Raw genomic sequence first — 21,139 nt, 5'->3', positions numbered from 1 at the left:
TCATTCTGTGTTCCTTCTCCTCTTTCTTTAGATGAGTATCTTTTTGTTTTTTACATGCTAATGTATCTAATGTCCCACACTTGAACTCTGATTGCTGCGTCTCTTCATATTTTTTAATGAAACTGTGTGAGATACATAAAACCATTTATTGATTAAATGACATTTTATTTTATAGGTGTAATGCCAGTGAGTGTGGAAAGTAATTCTATGCTTTGTCCTGCACCTACCCTGAATGAAGTTGGACAGTAAGTAATTTATGAAAAACATTTAAAAACTTTTTAGCTACAAATTATAAGGAAATGGTGACAAAATATATATTGGTTGTTTTATTTTATCTTTTCTTTTTTTTTTTTTTTTTTGCTTGCGGTAAGCAGGCCCCTCACTGTTGTGGCCTCTCCTGTTGCGGAGCACAGGCTCCAGACGTGCAGGCTCAGCGGCCATGGCTCACGGGCCCAGCCGCTCCGTCGCATGTGGGATCCTCCCGGACCGGGGCATGAACCCGTGTCCCCTGAATCAGCAGGTGGACGCTCAACCACTGCGCCACCAGGGAAGCCCCTATCTTTTCTTGATATACAGATTAAACATGAAATAGTAATCCTAGACAAATCACTCTGGTTAGTACTTTAACTATACATATTCTTAGTAGGTTGAAAAGGGTAAAGTCTGTTTTATCTTGTTTCTTAAATATTGATTAAAAGGCTCTATAAATATTTATCTGGATAGATTTGAGAAATATTGTTAGAGCCTTTAAATAATAAAGCCATAGCCATTGTTTTGAGCTTTAGAGTATTGAATTTACAGACACACACACATACACTTACACACAAGAGTTTGAAAGTGGGATTTTGACTAATGACTATAGTGTTTAAATATTAAGATTGAAGAGCAAAAGGAACATGGCTCAATAAGGCACAACTTAGACTAGGAAATATTTGTGCATTAATTTGTGTCCCAGTCCTGTTAAGGAATATATTTTCATGTTCTTTGGTGTGGCAATAAACCATGATAGCTGGATAAAATAAGGGATATTTAGTTTGGAAGAAGGGCTTTTATTTTAATCACCTATATACAGATAATTTCACCATCAACTTAATATTTCCATGTGTGATTTTTCCCCTGCCCTCTCTATTATGCAGGAAATGATTGCAAATATTTCAAATGTTCTCTTGTCCAACAGTAGTAGATGCAATATGCTTAGGGTAATGGATAAGATACAGTTTTCAAGAAGCACTATATACTGATCTCAAACCTTCCTCTGGATCAGAGGAAACTAAAATACATAAGGCCCCAATCTAAAGTCTGGATTAGTGTTCAGAGACTGAAGATTATATTTTCTTTTGTGGAACCTAAGAAAATCATTTTAGTAGTTTAAAGTTCACTTGAGCACTTAACTTTTGTGGATGCTTAAATATTCAAAATATCTGTTGGACATCACTTCTGGTCATCCAAGTAAATTGGAGCAGTATCAGCTTTCTATTTGAAATTGATTGAAAAGAGCTGCATAATATAACTTATAAAAGCAAGACTATCAGAATCTATTTTCTTTCTATAAAAATGTATTCATTTTCTGAGTCATATAATAATCTGGTATTGGTAACATGCTTATGGCCAAATTAGACTGGCCTTGGAATTTAAGGCCCATCCATTTTGCGTGGAGCCATCTGTACCACAAGGGCACAGTGGGACTCAATGGCTTTCTGAGTACTAGTCTTGTATTAGCAAAGATAAATCTGTTGACTTAAAGTTTGGTCTTATTTTATTGAATCTATAAGTCTATATTGATTCTCCTGATTGTTCTCCCCAGTCTGCTTTCAGAGCTGTCTTCTCTCTCTTAGTCACTGGCAGCTCCATCCTTTTTGTTCTTCAGGTAAAAAACCTTTGACTCATTACTGATCTCTTTTATGCAGCCCATAAGCAAATCTCAGCTCTGATTTCAAAACATGTTCAGAATCCAGTCCTTCCCCACCACCTCCACTGATACCACCCTAGACCAAGCTACTGTCATTTCTTGCTTAGGTTATTAGCCTCTCAACCCATCTTTCTTCTTCTGTCCTTGGCAAAAGTGATCATGTTAAAACCGATCAGTTTATGTCACCCCTCCACTTAAAATCCTTGATAATGAGTTCCTCATTACATTCAGAGTGCAAGTCTAATCACTGCAATGTTCTATAAGGTTCTACAAGATCTGGCCCTCACTGCATCTCCAACTTCATCCTCTTTTTGCCCCTTCTATTGTGGTCACACTGGCCTCTTTGTTGTTCTTTAACCACCTGAGCTTATTCCAGTGGCTTGAAAGGCTCCTTCCTACTTGTCTCACTCTCTCAACTTCAAGTTTTGTTCAACATATCACCTTCTCAGTAAGCCCTTGCCAGTCACCCTATTTAATCATACAATCTTCCCCCTCCCTTGAGTTTAACAGTCTCTATTCTCTTTTCATGGTTCACTTTTTCTCCAAAGCATTTATTTGTTTGTTATTGTCTCCCTCCTGCTGGGATGAATTTGGTTTATTTTGTTTCTTTCTGTATCTCTAGCACTGACACAATGCCTGACAGATAGTAGATTCACTAAATGTTTGTTGCATGAAAGAATGAATACATTTTTCGCAAACATTTTGATTTACTATTTATATAAAGAGCTAAAAGATTGCATTTGATTACTGTGTATATCAGGTAGGACAAAGATGATCAGAATTCTGTTTGGGGGATCATACCATTTAAGAGAGCAGGAAACTGTCTTGACCTTTTCATAGTAATGACTAGTTAAGGAAGACAGCTTACTTTCTTCTCCAAAGTAGTTATAAAATGCAATATACCTGTCCTATCCAACACTGAATTTGTTTTCTTTAGAATTTGCCTTGGGGCACAGTCTCCTTTTTAAGAGACTGCCATAGATACTGCTGGTATTCTTTTTTTTTTTTTTTTTTTTTTTGTGGTACGCGGGCCTCTCACTGTTGTGGCCTCTCCCGTTGCGGAGCACAGGCTCCGGACGCGCAGGCTCAGCGGCCATGGCTCACGGGCCTAGCTGCTCCGCGGCATGTGGGATCCTTCCAGACCGGGGCATGAACCTGTGTCCCCTACATCGGCAGGCGTACTCTCAACCACTGCGCCACCAGGGATGCCCTGCTGGTATTCTTTAGTGATTTGTAGATTGGCTAAATACTCAGAAGATGTGATTTTAAAAAATCATATAAGACATAATAAATATCAAGCACGAGAAAAAATCATTTGTTTGCTTTTTGACATTAATATTTCACCTACAAGCAAGCTGAGAATGTTTTGGAAAGTGATCTGTCTAAAATAATTACTTTTGCTTCTTTTTTGTCTATCAAGTACATGACACCACTGAGGCAAAATATGTGAAGATTTTATTTATTAATGTATCGGACATTTGGCGACATCATTATTTGTTCTACTAAGTACGTTGCAAGTAATTTGGACCTTTCCTTTGCCTTGAATTTCCTTCAGATACTTTTGTAGTCGATGAGCTCTCTTATGAGATTGGATTGAAGTCAACACAACTGAAACAGTTTAGCCTTGTAAGGTGACTGTACTTAATGTTTGTCTAATTAGCTTTTGGCTAAGGATTCAAAACCATTAAGTAGCTATTTAGTCTATGTTTCAAATAAACACATCTGGCCCAACAATGAATGAAAGTTTTTCCTGTGTGAGGGTGACAGATGTGGTGATGGTTCCCCCTGTCCTCTCACTTAAATAATTAACAGCATGCTGGTGAAGTAACCCTAGACAGACAGCCTCAAAGCCAGATGCAAAGTCTCAGAGCAGGAGTTACGGACATGTGTTTCGTCTCATTAGTGTGCTCTATCAGTTCCTTTCTCATCTCTATGTTACTTCCTGAATTACATTTTCTTTGAGGATTATTCCTTTAAAAATACAGGGCTCGTGAATTTTGGTTTGAAAGAGGCTTAACATGAAGATGTTTTACTTGGAGATGGGAACTAAGAATGTAGCAGAATAGCTAGGACATAGGTTTGCATTTGGAAATTGATGTTGTGGAGTAAACAAAAGTTAAAGCTATCTGGGCAAATCTTATCCAGGTTTATCATTGCTTAGCATTGTTGGAATGGGTCTTTGGAGTCCTTTCTTTGAGAGACATCTCTATGCATTAAATTTCTTTATCTGGTATAGAATTTTAGACTAAAATGAACATATTTTTAGTTTTTAAACAGAAAGAATGTAAAGGTGAGATTGTTTTTTCTGAGGTTGTTCTTTCCTATTTTTTTTCATTGGACACAATTTAATTTAAAAATGTCATGTGGTTAAACAAATTGTCTTACCTAGAAAAATCTGTAGATTGCTTGGGAGTTAATTTCTGCCAGTGGTTCATTTGAACAAAAATGTCTTAAGTTTGAGTAGGAAGGACTCTGTGAAGTTCTGCAGATCCTGCCCTTTTGAGGGCAGTGGCCTCCTGGTGTAATGTGCAAGTGTCACCCATTCTTGCAAAATGGGCTTATTCTCTGACCCTTGTTTAGGGAGACATCAACAATAGCACAGCTGCTCTGCAGTAGTTGAGATCTCAAACCTGTAATTTGGCAAGAAGAACAGAGCAAATTGGGTAAATATACATAAACACATTGTGAAGAAAGAAAAACAGAACAGAATGAACCAGAGCCTGATCCTACAGCTTGTTTGATAGATTTAAGGAGGCATATGGTATAGTTAAATGTGCTTTCAAAAACATTGGCCAGAATCTTCTGGCAAATATGAAATAAATAGCTAAATCAGATGAAACTGATAGTATTAGTTCCCTTAAAAGGCAGTGTGGAAAGACAGTTGACAGAGGGTTTAAGTAAGAAGTGGTGGGACATCAGTGTATGTGGAAAATTTTAAGCATCTGATACTGAAGGATCACTGAGAGGCATGTGTGGCAGACTTGAGGTTAGAGCCTGACTTGGTAATGGAATCTTATTTTCCTCAATGTTGTGATTTTTTTTTAATATAATTCATCTTGCCTGGAATAAAATTAATTCCATTTCCCTTTCTTGGTTTGACAAATTCTGCCTTTAGCACAGCTTCTCACATGAATAGTTAAAAGAAATATATATATACCTATATATGTATGGTTATGTGAAGTTATTTTATGAATTTGTTTTTTTTGAGAGGGAGACATGCTAAAATTATTTTTTTATTAGAAAAATTCTTTAAAAAACTAAAAAACTGAGGTGATGAATTTGTCATCAACAGATGACTTGGTGGATGAGGCTGCTTTGGCTGCACTGATCTCCCACTTCCTCCCTTGTTCAGGGTCCATGTCAAAGCAGCTTCATAGCTGCAGGGCCCCCATCTGGGCTCATGGTTGGACTGAGGACCTGAACTGTGTGACCTTTGAGCTCAGCCACCTTGGTTGGGTACTTACAAATAACAAGCTGGTTCTGGGCAAAGCCATGGCCTGAGATGAGCTTCTTGTAGTGAGGGGACCAGAGGATGGAGCACACTTGGAAGCATCCACAGCACTCAGGCCCCATAGTAGACATTCTAGATGTAAATGTGTCAATCACTGGGTCTCCTTCTAGTTGCCAGGACCTTGGCCTGCCAGGGACACCAAGCTACAGACTTGATAGCCCCTTGACACAGGGTGAATGTCTGCAGGGGAACCCAGCCACCCATTCCAGGAGCACCAGGCCACATGATGACCAAATATTGTCCATCTGTATATCTACACAATCCCCAATTCCATTATCTTAGTAACAGGTGATGCAACCATAACTTTATTCTTTCTCCTCTTCCTTATGAGGAATGAGACTGGATTTATTTATTTTTAAAATCATGGATACCAGGACATTAGTTATATCTTTATTTTGAATATAAACATTAGAATCTTGGTGAGATTGGTTAAGGCTGAGGAGCCTCTCAGTTTTTATATTTCTCTGTACCCCTCCCCCAATGGTGGAACATATATGTATTTATTCACACAGTGTATTGCTTTCTGATTATACCTATAAATGTGATAAGTTCACCTAATCTGCATTGCATCTCCATCCTAATTATTATATTCAATTCTGGAAATTGTCTTTTAAGAGGAACAATAGTTAATTCGAGTACGTCTAGTGTGGCCAACAAAATCTTGCCAAGTATGAAAATGTTAAAATACTGAAAAAGACACGATTCAGGTGTGACACATCAGCTCTCCAAATGTCAGGTCTGTCATGTGAAAGATAGATTTGACTTATTCCTTATTGCTCCAAGAACAAGAGAAAGAAAGAGTGGAAGGTAAAATGAGGCACATTTCAGCTCAATATAAGAAAGATTTTTGTAAAAATTGGAATCATTTAGTGAGTGTTTTGGTAACTAAAGGTGTTCAAAGAGGGATGGCTATGTGATGATATGGAAGATATTCCTTAAATATGTATTTAAATCCTCTTATATATCTGCTTTTAAATTTTATATTATTAAAGTTTTTACTATTACTAAAATATTTGACATTTTTGGATGAAAGACACTAAAAATTGAGTGATCATTTTGAAGCATCTTTTTAGTATTTAAAAAAGATACACAATGCAGTTAAAATGGGGTTATTTTCAGTATAATACTGAAAACATTTACAATAAAAGTGTAGGTGTGATGTCAAGTACAATTCTGATATAGCTTTTTTTTCCTTCTGAAATCTAGCAATCTTCCTGACTGCAGTGTTTGTTTTAGTTATATACATATACTGAGTATCTCAAAAGAAATTATTTTATTCAATTATTTTATCCTTTTACCCCTTTGAAGAAAATATCCTTAAACAAAACATTAATTTATATATATATTCATAACTAGAAGTAGAGTTTTTATTCACAAATATGAATCCTTATTTTCATCTCATAATTTATTATGCATAAAGCTAACTTTTATAAAGCTCTGCAGAGTATTAAATAGTAGCACTTGATCTCAAAATATCTTAAGTCACCATAATTTTAATAGCTTTTTGAGTAGTTGCCAGTTTAATTTTCAGTATGTGCAAATTGGAGGTAAATTACTTATTACTTCCAGCAAATGTCTTTCACAATTTTATTTAATTTTTTCATCTTTTTAAATGGATCATAAAATGGCAGTCTTTTATTGGACATCCATAAAGTCAGCAGCAAATAAATACTTTGCAAATAGGTTGCTGTGATTGAAATGTCAACCATATTTCATGCAGTATGAAATTTCTTCAGTTCAGAGTAGCTCTAACGTATGGCAATGAGCTGTTCTCCTGTTCTGGAATTGTCTTACATCTTTAAACATTAAATTAAAGCACTGTGACCGTTAGGACTTTGAATTTTATTTACTTAGTTATATATCAGAATTCTATTTAATAATTTCTCATGTGGAATGAATTTAGTACCCTTGAATTTAGTTTTATCACTATTAATTGAGGACAAATTGACATTAAAATGCACTTCAAGCAGTCTTTTTGTTAAGTTGTTCAGGTTTCTTCTATCCTTCTACTTAAATGTTCTGAGGATGGAGCAAAGAGCCGTTGAACATATTTGTAAGCAACTCTAAACAATGTGGAACCAACTTATAGAAAAGGGAGTTGAAAGAGTCCTCAGTTCTGAGCCTCACCTTCCCTGACCACTCAGAATTATCTGCACTGTGGGCCAGTCCTGTCTCAGAAGAAGGTATTTCCTTGTCTTTCACAACTTCATAGTCTCACCTCCAGGACTGTTTCTTCTCCAGTGTTACCTCCGACTCCTCTTCTTACAGTTCCTAGTCAGTTTTCACCATGGCTGGATTCCTGACCCATAAACTCACCTTCTCTAAGCCTTCCTTTTCTTGCTATGAGTTCCAAATCTCCAGACAAGATCTTTCCCTTAGCTTTAAACCAACCAAATGTCCACTATCCAAATGTCAGCTCATTCACTTGGATTTCCCTTAGGCAAATTAAACCTGAAGTTCCCAAATTAAAGTTATGTACTTCTGTTCAAACCTGTTCCTTTCATGTTTCCTGTGCAAGATTACCCACCTTCATGTGCAAAACACAAACTTTGAAGCCATCTTTAACTACTCCTTCTTCCTCACCTTCTACATCCTATAAATGTCCAAGTCCTTTTTAATCTAACTGCTTAATATCTCTCAATTTTCATTTCAGATTACCCTCATTGACACTATTTGGTTCAGTTCTACTTTGGTCCTTATTTGAAATTCACTGAGAAATTCTTAAAAACAATTTTTTTAATTGAGGTAACATTGGTTTATAACATTATACAAGCTTCATGTATACAAATATTAAGTTTTGACTTCTGTATACACTACAGTATGCTCACCACCAAAAGTCTAGTTTCCATCTGTCACCATATAGTTGACTCCCTTTACCCATTTTGCCCTCCCGCTCTTCCCCTCTGGTAGCCATCAATTTGTTTTCTGTATCTAGGTGCTTGTCTTTTTTTTTTGTTTCATCTATTTATTTATTTATTTATTTTTATTTTATTTTATTTTTTTTTCCTTTGTGGTACACGGGCCTCTCACTGTTGTGGCCTCTCCCGTTGCGGAGCACAGGCTCCGGATGCACAGGCTCAGCGGCCATGGCTCACGGGCCCAGCCACTCCACGGCATGTGGGATCTTCCTGGACCGGGGCACGAACCCGTGTCCCCTGCATCGGCAGACGGACTCTCAACCACTGTGCCACCAGGGAAGCCCTGTTTCTTTGTTTTTATATTTCATATATGAATGGAATCGTACATATTTGTCTTTCTCCATCTGACTTATTTCACTTAGTACCCTCAAGGTCCATCCATGTTGTCACAAATGTCAAGATTCCATTTTTTTTATGGTTGAGTAGTATTCCATTGTACATATATACCACATCTTCTTTAGCCATTCATCCATCACTGGGCACTTATGTTGCTGCTTCCAAGTCTTGGCAATTGTAAATAATGCTGCAGTGAACATCAGGGTGCATATATCTTTTTTAATTGGTATTTTTGTATTCTTCAGATAAATACCCAGAAGTGGAATAGCTGGATCATATAGTAGTTCCATTCTTAATTTTTTGGGGAAACTCCATCCTGTTTTTCATAGTAGATGCACCAATTTCCATTCCTACCAACAGTGAAATACACTATGACATTTGTTAACTGGTCTTCTACTGTAGAAATTTACTCTTCCAATCCATGCTCTACGATGCAACAAGTGATATTTGTAAAACAGAATTCTGACCATATTTCTGCCTGGCTTAAAAACTCATAAGACTAATTCCAAATATCTAAATATGGCATCCTGGGTTCTTCATTATCCTTCTCCTACTCTCCTTTTTGGCTTCAAACCATATATTCTCACTCTCACATTCTGTGTTGATGCCATACTGAATGGCTTTTATTCCTTGACTGTTCTGTTCCTTTCTTATATTCCAACTTGTCAAATAGTGCTCCATCTTCTTGGATCCCTTTTTAATCTCTTTTCCTAACTAATTCTTGATCATCCTTTAGGGTTCATCATAGAGGTGACTTCCTGCAGGAAATCTTTGTTGATGCCCCCGTGCAAGGCTCAGTCGGTTGTAACTCCCACATGGTCCTCTAGTACCTTTGTGCTTATACCTATTTTAGTTAATATCACATTCTATTGTGATTGTTCATGTAGCTTCCTTTCAATTACATTGTAATGCTGTGTTTCATTTGTTATTGCAGCCCTATTACCAAGCACAGCCTAGGTTGGCCTATTGTAGGCAATTTATAAATATTGGAGTAATAGACTGATTTAGTGATTGACTGAACTTACTGGCCAACATTCAGAAACCAATTTGGAGTACAGTTTTAAGTGTTAGGTTCAAGCACACAGCTCAACATAGTTGCAGTGTTGGGTTTTATCAAGGTAACATTTTGTAACAGGAAGGAAATAGCTTTGAAAAGTTTCTTTACATGAACTTGCATGGCATTATATGTTATACTAGGCATTTTTGGAACAATTTAGCTCTCTCTATTTTTATATAGAAATAAGTAGAAGAGAAATCCTTTAAAGTAAACAAAAAAGTATTAGGCAATTATTTCTTTGCTGCAATACATTCTTCTGTATTATCTGTGCTGTTTTTTAACTTGGATCTAAAATGTTTATATAAAAGTACCTTGATAGCTGAATAATTTTTTAGACAAATAGTCAGATGTTACAGTAATTTATAGAGTACCCGCTGTGTTCCAGGCACTGTGTTGGACATTTTATGTACATTATTTTATCACACTCTCCTCCCCAAAGCAACTCTGAAATAGGTACAGTTATCCCCCTTTTACACATTGAAGAATGCAAGATTGAGAGGGTAGTGACTAGGGTTCAAACCTAGAACTCCTGATTCTTCAACATGTGGGCTGAATCTATCCCGTTTTTCAAGTTTATTTTATTCTTGGGACAAATAAAGAAAAACTCTTTAATCACCTCTCCTTTATGGAATTATGTAAAAACAATGTGGCTTTAATACATTTTTGCCCACAGTAAAGTTTCTGTAACTGAGAGTATGAGTTCTACTGTCCTAAATATACTAACCAGCAATAAAAGTTATATAGCAATCAGAATGAGAAATCCATAGATACTAGCACAAGTTACATAAAATATGACAAAACATGATATACGTATATTGGAATCTTGGGGCAAAGAAAGGTCAAGGTATTGAATCTGGGTTAGAGGGTGAGATGGGTTTTATCAATCTGTTTGCCAACAATGGAGTAGCAGAGCTTTGGACAAAAGTATCAGCTTATAACAGTGCCAGTATCATACCAATAATTTCAAAATTTTTTTCTAAAGAAACAACAAAATTTAGAAGCAGAAATAACTTTTAGAGTGTGTTTTTCATGTTTGCAACACTTCTGAAAAAAATTTCCCAGCAAATATATATACATATAAAAATATACACATATGTTCACAAATAAATATCATATAGTAAATGCCATTATAACCATGAGAAATATGTGAATATAGTAAGAAATTGGAAGAGTGACACTGGAGAAGTGAGGCAAAGCTGTCTCCAGTGAGTGAAATTTAGATGTAAGACCCTAAAGCACTTAATGAGGATTAAGGTGGTATGCAGTAGAAGTGAAAGCACTTTGACTACAGAGCCAGAGAAGTCCAATATTTGGGTAAGTTACCTTTTTAAGCTTTAGGTCCTTTATTTGGAAAATGGAGATAATGCTACAGCCTCCCTCAGTGGGTTGTTGTGAGAATTAAGTGAGAAGATGTGTTAATGTGTTTAGCTCATAGTAAGGAATCGATAAACACTGTTATTATTAGTACTGTTGTTTCTGGTAGTGGTTTGATCGTGCTACTACTGCTCTCAGGAAGGTGAATATTATATTGTTTCAACTGAATCCATGTGTCAAAATAATCATCCGGTGGCTTTCCATGTCTGTGGAGACTAACTCAGTTTGATCAGACACCAGGTACATTATACTAGACTGAGATTTTAAGAATAATGTGCAAATTGATTTGGTTGCCTACAAGACCTCATCAGCATGCTAGGGGAAACTATAGAAAAGAATGAATTTTGTTATAAAATACATCTTCTGTTCTTATTCCATTTGGATAAGCATTAAATGTTTTAAATGTTTCCTTCATTAATTAGAGAACTGGTTCATTTCTTCTGAGTTCTATGTGCCAGATTATGAACAACTTTGGTCAATGTCTACCGATCCCTTTAAAGTTGAATCAATAAGATTATAAACAACTTTGGTCAATGTCTACTGATCCCTTTAAAGTTGAATCAATAAGATTACCTGCAACAATCATACATTATTATGAATCCAGTAATCTTCCCCCACAAACCAAAACCATGCTTTCTGTGTCATATGCTTTCTGGTACATGGTTTAAAGTAGAGGAATTAGGATCTAGGAAACATTATTTTTGGATTGAACTATGCTTAATCTTCAAAAAAACAAAGCAAAACAAGGCACTGAGTTCTGCAGAAAAAGCAAGTAGGTTTAAGTTTTCTTTCTTAACTAAGCCACTTGGCATTCTGTGTTGGAATAGTTCAGAAGTTTAGTTAAGTTGATATAAATACCCCAAGTTCTTGTTCTTTTCTGGATTTAGCTAAACTTTTTTTTTTAAACAAAATGTTTTAAAGGGAATATTTTACAAGGAATATTTTTAATAGGAGTAATCCTGAATTTTGAAGAAGAGTTCAGCTAGAAGTTTGCTAGTCCTGTCTTTCCTGGGGGCTCTAGCCCTATAAGATCCAAACTAAATATCACACTGAGAAAAAAAACACATTAAGAACTTTCATTTCTTCAAGCCTGTGTGGTATGATGGAAAGAATTCAAAATTTGTGAGAATCCTAGCTTTACCACTTTGGGCAAGGTAATTAACATTTTGGGGCCTATGTACCCCAGCTGTAAAACTGTGAAACTACTTACTTTAAGAGTTCTTTTAAGAATTAAATGAGATAATATCCATAAAGTACCCAGGATAGCATCTGGCCCATGGCAGGGACTGAATAATATTTCTCATCTCCTCTCCCTAGCATCATTACTGAAAATCTTACCAGTGGCTTGAGATTGCTTCCATTTTGTCCTAACTCTCCATAACTAATAGTATTTGGCACACAACTCAAGGCATAGAGAAGAAATCATCTAAATTTAGAGTAATTAAGGCAAAATATCTGTCTTTTAATTCTTGGAATTTAGAATATTTTGTGAGCATTGGAGCATGGTGTTCTATAGAAGCTAGATTAACAAAATGTTGACTACTGCTTCCACTTTAGTGAATGGATAGCTTTGTTTTGTTGGTATACTGATTATTCTGTGGTAATATTCTTCATAAACTCTTTTGGAAAAGACCTGTTTCCTCAATACTTTAAAAACTCCTTGTCATCTTTTTCTCTTTGATATCTTCTTAGGCCTATGAAAAAAAATTACTTACTGATCCCAAATGATGAATTATTAGAATCTGAATTAATGAAATTGTAATTATTTTTAATTGTATTAGTAGTTGAAATCATATTTTCAGAATGAGAGCTGTATTTCATAGCAATGGACAAAAGTTATTCTCCTTTCTTTTATACCTTTGTCAGGATATTTTAAAATCCTGAACATTTACAACAAATGCCTACAAATATGTAAATTGCATTCCTTTTTTTTAATTTAGTTTACTCTGTCTTTCATGATCACTTTCTCTATATTTTATCTTTCAATGGTTTGTTATTTCCATTTAAAAAATTTTATTTTATTGAAGTATAGTTGATTTACAATATTGTGTTAGTTTCTGGTGTACAGCAAAGCGATTCAGTTTTACATATATACATTCTTTTTCATATTCTTTTCCATTAGGGTTTATCACAGGATACTGAATATAGTTCCCTGTGCTATACAGTAAGGCCTTATTGTTTATCCATTTTATATATAATAGTTTGCATCTTGTAATAACTTTTTAAAAATATCTTTATTGGAGTATAATTGCTTTACAATGTTGTGTTGGTTTCTGCTGTACAACAAAGTGAATCAGGTATATGTATACATATATCCCCACACCCCCTCCCTCTTGAGCCTCCCTCCCACCCTCCCTATCCCACCACTTTATGTCATCACAAAGCGTTGAGATGATCTCCCTGTGCTGTTTAGCAGCTTTCCACTAACCATGCATTTTACATTTGGTAGTGTATATATGCCAATGTTACTCTCTCACTTTGTCCCAGCTTCCCCTTCCCCTTCCCTGTGTCCTCAAGTCCATTCTCTACATCTGTGTTTTTATTCCTGCCCTGCCACTAGGTTCATCAGTACCATTTTTTTAGATTCCATATATGTGTGTTAACATATGGTATCTGTTTTTCTCTTTCTGAATTACATCACTCTATATGACAGACTCTAGGTACATCCACCTCATTACAAATAACTCAATTTCATTCCTTTTTATGGCTCAGTAATATTCCATTGTATATATGTGCCACATCTTCTTTATCCATTCATCTGTCGATGGACACTTAGGTTGCTTCCATGTCCTGGCTGTTGTAAATAGAGCTGCAATGAACATTATGGTACATGTCTCTCTCTTTTTCTTTTTTTAACATCTTTATTGGAGTATAATTGCTTTACAATGGTGTGTTAGTTTCTGCTTTATAACAAAGTGAATCAGGTATACATATACAAATATCCCCATATATCTTCCCTCTTGCTTCTCCCTCCCTCCCACCCTCCCTATCCCAACCCTCTAGGTGGTCACAAAGCACTGAGCTGATCTCTCTGTGCTATTTGGCTGCTTCCCACTAGCTATCTATTTTACATTTGGTAGTGTATATATGTCCATGCCACTCTCTCACTTTGTCCCAGCTTACCCTTCACCCTCCCCATATCCTCAAGTCCATTATCCTGTAGGTCTGCGTCTTTATTCCCTTCTTGCCCCTAGGTTCTTCATGACCATATTTTTTTGTCTTAGATTCCATATATATGTGTTAGCATATGGTATTTGTTTTTCTCTTTCTGACTTACTTCACTCTGTATGACAGACTCTAGGTCCATCCACCTCATTACAAATAACTCAATTTCGTTTCCTTTTAAGGCTGAGTAATATTCCATTGTACATACGTGCCACATGTTCTTTATCCATTCATCTGTTGATTGACACTTAGGTTGCTTCCATGTCCTGGCTATTGTAAATAGAGCTGCAATGAACATTGTGGTACCTGACACTTTTTGAGTTATGGTTTTCTCAGGGTATATGCCCAGTAGTGGGATGCTGGGTCATATGGTAGTTCAATATGTAGTTTTTTAAGGAACCTCCATACTGTTCTCCATAGTGACTGTATCAATTTACATTCCCACCAACAGTGCAAGAGCTTCCTTTTTCTCCACACCCTCTCCAACTTTTATTGTTTGTAGATTTTTTGATGATGGCCATTCTGACTGGTGTGAGGTGATACCTCATTGTGGTTTTGATTTTCATTTCTCTAATGATTAGTTATGTTGAGCATCCTTTCATGTGTTTGTGGGCAATCTGCCTATCTTCTATGAAGCAATGTCTGTTTAGGTCTTCTGCCCATTTTTGGATTGGGTTGTTTGTTTTTTTGGTATTGATCTGCATGAGCTGCTTATATATTTTGGAGATTAATTCTTTGTCATTTTCGTCATTTGCAAATATTTTCTCCCATTCTGAAGGTTGTCTTTTCATCTTGTTTATGGTTTCCTTTGCTGTGCTAAGATTTTAAGTTTCATTAGTTCCCATTTGTTTATTTTTTATTTTATTTCCATTTCTGTAGGAGGTGGATCAAAAAGGATCTCGCTTTGACTTATCTCATAGAGTGTTCTGCCTATGTTTTCCTCTAAGAGTTTGATAGTGTCTGACCTTACATTTAGGTCATTAATTCCATTTTGAGCTTAGTTTTGTGTATGGGGTTAGGGAGTGTTCTAATTTCATTCTTTTATATGTAGCTGTCCAGTTTTCCCAGCACCACTTATTGAAGAGGTTGTCTTTTCCCCAATGTATATTCTTGCCTCCTTTGTCAAAGATAAGGTGACCATATGTGCGTGGGTTTATCTCTGGGCTTTCTATCCTGTTCCATTGATGTATATTTCTCTTTTTGTGCCAGTACCATACTGTCTTGATAACCATAGCTTTGTAGTATAGTCTGAAGTCTGGGAGCCTGATTCCTCCAGCTCTGTTTTTCTTTCTCAAGGTTGCTTTGGCTATTCAGGGTATTTTGTGTTTCCATACACATTGGAAAATTTTTTGTTCTAGTTCTGTGAAAAATGCCATTGGTAATTTGATAGGGATTGCACTGAATCTGTAGATTGCTTTGGGTAGTATTGTCATTTTCACAATGTTGATTCTTCTCATCCCAGAACATGGTATATCTGTCCATCTGTTTGTATAAGTGTCTTATAATTTTCTGCATACAGGTATTTTGCCTTCTTAGGTAGGTTTATTCCTAGGTATTTTATTCTTTTTGTTGCAGTTGCAAATCTGTTTCCTTAATTTGTCTTTCTGATTTTACATCATTAGTGTATAGGAATCCAAGAGATTTCTATGCATTAACTTTGTATTCTGCTACTTTACCAAATTCATTTATTAGTTCTAGTAGCTTTCTGGTGGCCTCTTTAGGATTCTCTATGTTTAGTATCATGTCATCTGCAAACAGTGACAGTTTTAATTCTTTTCCAATTTGTATTCCTTTTATTTCTTTTTCTTCTCTGATTGCCATGGCTAAAACTTCCAAAACTATGTTGAATAGTACTAGTAAGAGTGGGCCCCCTTGTCTTGTTCCTGATCTTAGAGGAAATGCTTTCAGTTTTTCACCATTGAGAATGATGTTGGCTGTGGGTTTGTCATATATGCCTTTTATTATTTTGAGTTAAGTTCCCTCTATGCCCAGTTTCTGTCTATTTCCGTTTTTATATTCTTAAACAATGATCTTGTGATAATGGTAATGTCTAGAGACAGGGAAAAGCTAAATTGGATGGAAGTATTTTTCCTCATTCTAGGTTTTTGTGAACCTGAAACAATCTCAGCATTTTTCTGGATTAAGGAATTTTTTAATTTAATTTTTTCCTAAAAATGTATTATTTTAGACTAGAACAATGACAACAACAGGAATTTCTTCATGTTTCTATTGACATTAATGCTTCTTTTAGGAACAATTAGATCACTTAAGGAATTTGCCTCTGGCTACTGAGTAAGGACTAGAACTAAGAAAGAAAAGCACTAAGATAACTGATCAAAAGCTTTGACTTTTAGAGTCAACTATCTGGCTAATTCTGAATTATTTAAGGAAAGAAATATTTTCCGCAAAACTCCAGTTTTTAATTACTGTTAATTATTGTTTCTGCCTTTTCTTTCAGAACTCTTGATGTTTCAGTGAGTTTTAATGGAGGAAGTTCTGTCATCTCGGGCTCACTAACAGTCACAGCCACAGAATGTGTAAGTCACTGTTCACATAAAGTTACTTTTTAAAAAATAACTCTCTCCAGAAATAATTTATGGACCTTCAATATTGTTGCATCCTACAGTAAAGAAAGTAGAAACAATAATACTGGAGACCATTACAAGAACATGTTTGTATAGAATTTATTGTAGGTTGTTTTGTTTTTGCCTTTAGTCTCCTTTAAAGGGATTTTAAAGAGTATACATTATATTTTGATATTTATAAAATTGAAGTCATATTTAAATATTAGAATAAGGTAGGAAAATTATTTCCAAATAAAGCATTTTTCTTAAAACATTAACTATGTAAAGGAAATAATGTCTTTCTGTTAATGAAGGTTGCATTATACTATCTAAGACATTTATCATGTTTTTGAAATTATTAGAGCACCTTAATGAGTGAGCTTATTATTTTGTCCCATTTAATGCTGGTGCTTTCTCAAGAGTAAGGAACTTGATTTTGAGAGCTTTATAATATCTTGGTTTGAAACTGCACTGAAGCTATAATTTAGTTAAGATGGATGATTTGCACTACCTAAGATGCAATATTTGGATATATAAATTCCATTGATAAGAGAGTGTTTTCCTTATAGTTAAGTTTTTTGGTTTATCTTGACATTACATTTCTGAACATGAAAACACAAAGCACTAAAAGGAACTGATCACATGGCTGATATTCTTATGAGTTCATTTTCTTTGTTAAAAATATATAAATCAAAACAAAAACAAAAAAAAATCCTGCCCTTCAAAAGACCAGAATCCCAAACCTAAACATTTTCTCACATCTCATGATTTTTTTTTAACATCTTTATTGGAGTATAAAGGATTTACAGTTGTATGTTAGTTTCTGCTGTATAACAAAGTGAATCAGCTATACATATACATATATCCCCATATCTCCTCCCTCCTGCATCTCCCTCCTACCCTCCCTATCCCACATCTCTAGGTGGACACAAAGTACCGAGCTGATCTCCCTTTGCTATGCGGCTGCTACCCTCTAGCTATCTATTTTACATTTGGTAGTGTATATATGACCATGTCACTCTCTCACTTCATCCCAGCTTACCCTTTCCCACCCCATGTCCTCAAGTCCATTCTCTACCTCTGAGTCTTTATTCCTGTCCTGCCCCTAGGTTTGTCAGAACCAATTTTTTTTTTAATCCCATATGTATGTGTTAGCATACGGTAATTGTGTTTCTCTTTCTGACTTACTTCACTCTGTATGACAGACACTAAGTCCATCCACCTCACTACAAATAATTCAAAATCGTTTCTATTTCTGGCAGAGTAATATTACATTGTATATATGTGCCATATCTTCTTTATCTATTCATCTGTTGATGGACACTTAGGTTGCTTCCATGTCCTGGCTATTGTAAATAGTGCTGCAATGAACATTGTGGTACATGACTCTTTTTGAATTATGGTTTCCTCAGGTTATATGCCCAGTAGTGGGATTGCTGTGTCATATGGTAGTTCTATTTTTAGTTTTTTAAGGAAACTCCATATTGTTCTCCATAATGGCTGTGTCAATTTACATTCCCACCAACAGTGCAAGAGGGTTCCCATTTCTCCACACCATCTACAGCATTTATTGTTTGTAGAGTATTTTTTTTTTTAGTTTCTGCTTTATAACAAAGTGGATGAGTCATACATATACATCTGTTCCCACATCCCTTCCCTCATGCATCTCCCTCCCTCCCACCCTCCCCATCCCACCCCTCCAGGCGGTCACAAAGCACCGAGCTGATCTCCCTGTGCTATGCGGCTGCTTCCCACTATCTATCTACCTTACGTTTGGTAGTGTATATATGTCCATGCCTCTCTTTCGCTTTGTCACAGCTTACCCTTCCCCCTCCCCATATCCTCAAGTCCATTCTCAAGTAGGTCTGTGTCTTTATTCCCGTTTTACCCCTAGGTTCTTCATGACATTTTTTTTTTAATTCCGTATATATGTGTTAGCATATGGTATTTGTCTTTCTCTTTCTGACTTACTTCACTCTGTATGACAGACTCTAGGTCTATCCACCTCATTACAAATAGCTCAGTTTCGTTTCTTTTTATGGCTGCGTAATATTTCATGGTATATATGTGCCACATCTTCTTTATCCATTCATCCGATGATGGACACTTAGGTTGTTTCCAGCTCCGGGCTATTGTGAATAGAGCTGCAATGAACATTTTGGTACATGTCTCTTTTTGAATTATGGTTTTCTCAGGGTATATGCCCAGTAGTGGGATTGCTGGGTCATATGGTAGTTCTATTTGTAGTTATTTAAGGAACCTCCATACTGTTCTCCATAGTGGCTGTACCAATTCACATTCCCACCAGCAGTGCAAGAGTGTTCCCTTTTCTCCACACCCTCTCCAGCATTTATTGTTTCTAGATTTCTTGATGCTGGCCATTCTGACTGGTGTGAGATGATATCTCATTGTAGTTTTGATTTGCATTTCTCTAATGATTAATGATGTTGAGCATTCTTTCATGTGTTTGTCGGCAGTCTGTATATCTTCTTTGGAGAAATGCCTATTTAAGGCTTCTGCCCATTTTTGGATTGGGTTGTTTGTTTTTTTGCTATTGAGCTGCATGAGCTGTTTATAAATTTTGGAGATTAATCCTTTGTCAGTTGCTTCATTTGCAAATATTTTCTCCCATTCTGAGGGTTGTCTTTTGGTCTTGTTTATGGTTTCCTTTGCTGTGCAAAAGCTTTGAAGTTTCATTAGGTCCCATTTGTTTATCTGTGTTTTTATTTCCATTTCTCTAGGAGGTGGGTCCAAAAGGATCTTGCTGTGATTTATGTCATAGAGTGTTCTGCCTATGTTTTCCTCTAAGAGTTTGATAGTGTCTGGCCTTACATTTAGGTCTTTAATCCATTTTGAGCTTATTTTTGTGTATGGTGTTAGGGAATGATCTAATCTCAAACTTTTACATGTCCCTGTCAAGTTTTCCCAGCACCACTTATTGAAGAGACTGTCCTTTCTCCACTGTACATTCCTGCCTCCTTTATCAAAGATAAGTTGGCCATATGTGCATGGGTTTATCTCTGGGCTTTCTATCCTGATCCACTGATCTATCTTTCTGTTTTTATGCCAGTACCACACTGTCTTAATTACTGTAGCTTTGTAGTATAGTCTGAAGTCAGGGAGCCTGATTCCTCCAGCTCCGTTTTTCGTTCTCAAGATTGCTTTGGCTACTCGGGGTCTTTTGTTTTTCCAAACAAATTTTGAAATTTTTTGTTCTAGTTCTGTGAAAAATGCCAGTGGTAGTTTGATAGGGATTGCATTGAATCTGTAGATTGCTTTGGGTAGTAGAGTCATTTTCACAATATTGATTCTTCCAATCCAGGAGCATGGTATATCTCTCCATCTATTTGTATCATCTATAATTTCTTTCATCAGTGTCTTATAATTTTCTGCATACAGGTCTTTTGTCTCCTTAGGTAGGTTTATTCCTAGATATTTTATTCTTTTTGTTACAATGGTAAATGGGAGTGTTTTCTTGATTTCACTTTCAGATTTTTCATCATTAGTGTACAGGAATGCCAGATATTTCTGTGCATTAATTTTGTATCCTGCTACTTTACCAAATTCATTGATTAGCTCTAGTAGTTTTTCGGTAGCATCTTTAGGATTCTCTATGTATAGTATCATGTCATCTGCAAACAGTGACAGCTTTACTTCTTCTTTTCCGATTTGGATTCCTTTTATTTCCTTTTCTTCTCTGATTGCTGTGGCTAAAACTTCCAAAACTATGTTGAATAAGAGTGGTGAGAGTGGGCAACCTTGTCTTGTTCCTGATCTTAGTGGAAATGGTTTCAGTTTTTCACCATTGAGGACAATGTTGGCTGTGAGTTTGTCATATATGGCCTTTATTATGTTGAGGAAAGTTCCCTCTATGCCTACTTTCTGCAGGGTTTTTATCATAAATGGGTGTTGAATTTTGTCGAAAGCTTTCCCTGCATCTATTGAGATGATCATATGGTTTTTCTCCTTCAACTTGTTAATATGGTGTATCACATTGATTGATTTGCGTATATTGAAGAATCCTTGCATTCCTGGAATAAACCCCACTTGATCGTGTTTTATGATCCTTTTAATGTGCTGTTGGATTCTGTTTGCTAGTATTTTGTTGAGGATTTTTGCATCTATGTTCATCAGTGATATTGGCCTGTAGTTTTCTTTCTTTGTGACATCCTTGCCTGGTTTTGGTATCAAGGTTATGGTGGCCTCGTAGAATGAGTTTGGGAGTGTTCCTTCCTCTGAAATTGCTTGGAAGAGTTTGGGAAGGATAGGTGTTAGCTCTTCTCTAAATGCTTGATAGAATTCGCC

At 36.0% G+C, this 21,139-nt stretch overlaps 1 protein-coding gene across 1 annotated transcript in view; it reads left to right on the top strand.

The window, feature by feature from the left end:
- The window catches only part of ANTXR2 (ANTXR cell adhesion molecule 2), a 176,024-nt gene that overhangs the window by 39,562 nt on the left and 115,323 nt on the right, over positions 1 to 21,139 (top strand). Inside the window, exons 10-11 of the mRNA XM_060113758.1 lie at positions 176 to 245; positions 16,729 to 16,807. Coding sequence (XP_059969741.1) covers positions 176 to 245; positions 16,729 to 16,807 — 149 coding nt within the window. The remainder of the gene's footprint in view (positions 1 to 175; positions 246 to 16,728; positions 16,808 to 21,139) is intronic.

The sequence above is a fragment of the Mesoplodon densirostris genome, chromosome 1 (genome assembly GCF_025265405.1).
Source record: "Mesoplodon densirostris isolate mMesDen1 chromosome 1, mMesDen1 primary haplotype, whole genome shotgun sequence".
NCBI lineage: Eukaryota > Metazoa > Chordata > Mammalia > Artiodactyla > Ziphiidae > Mesoplodon > Mesoplodon densirostris.
This window is presented reverse-complemented; position numbering and strand designations above follow the sequence as displayed.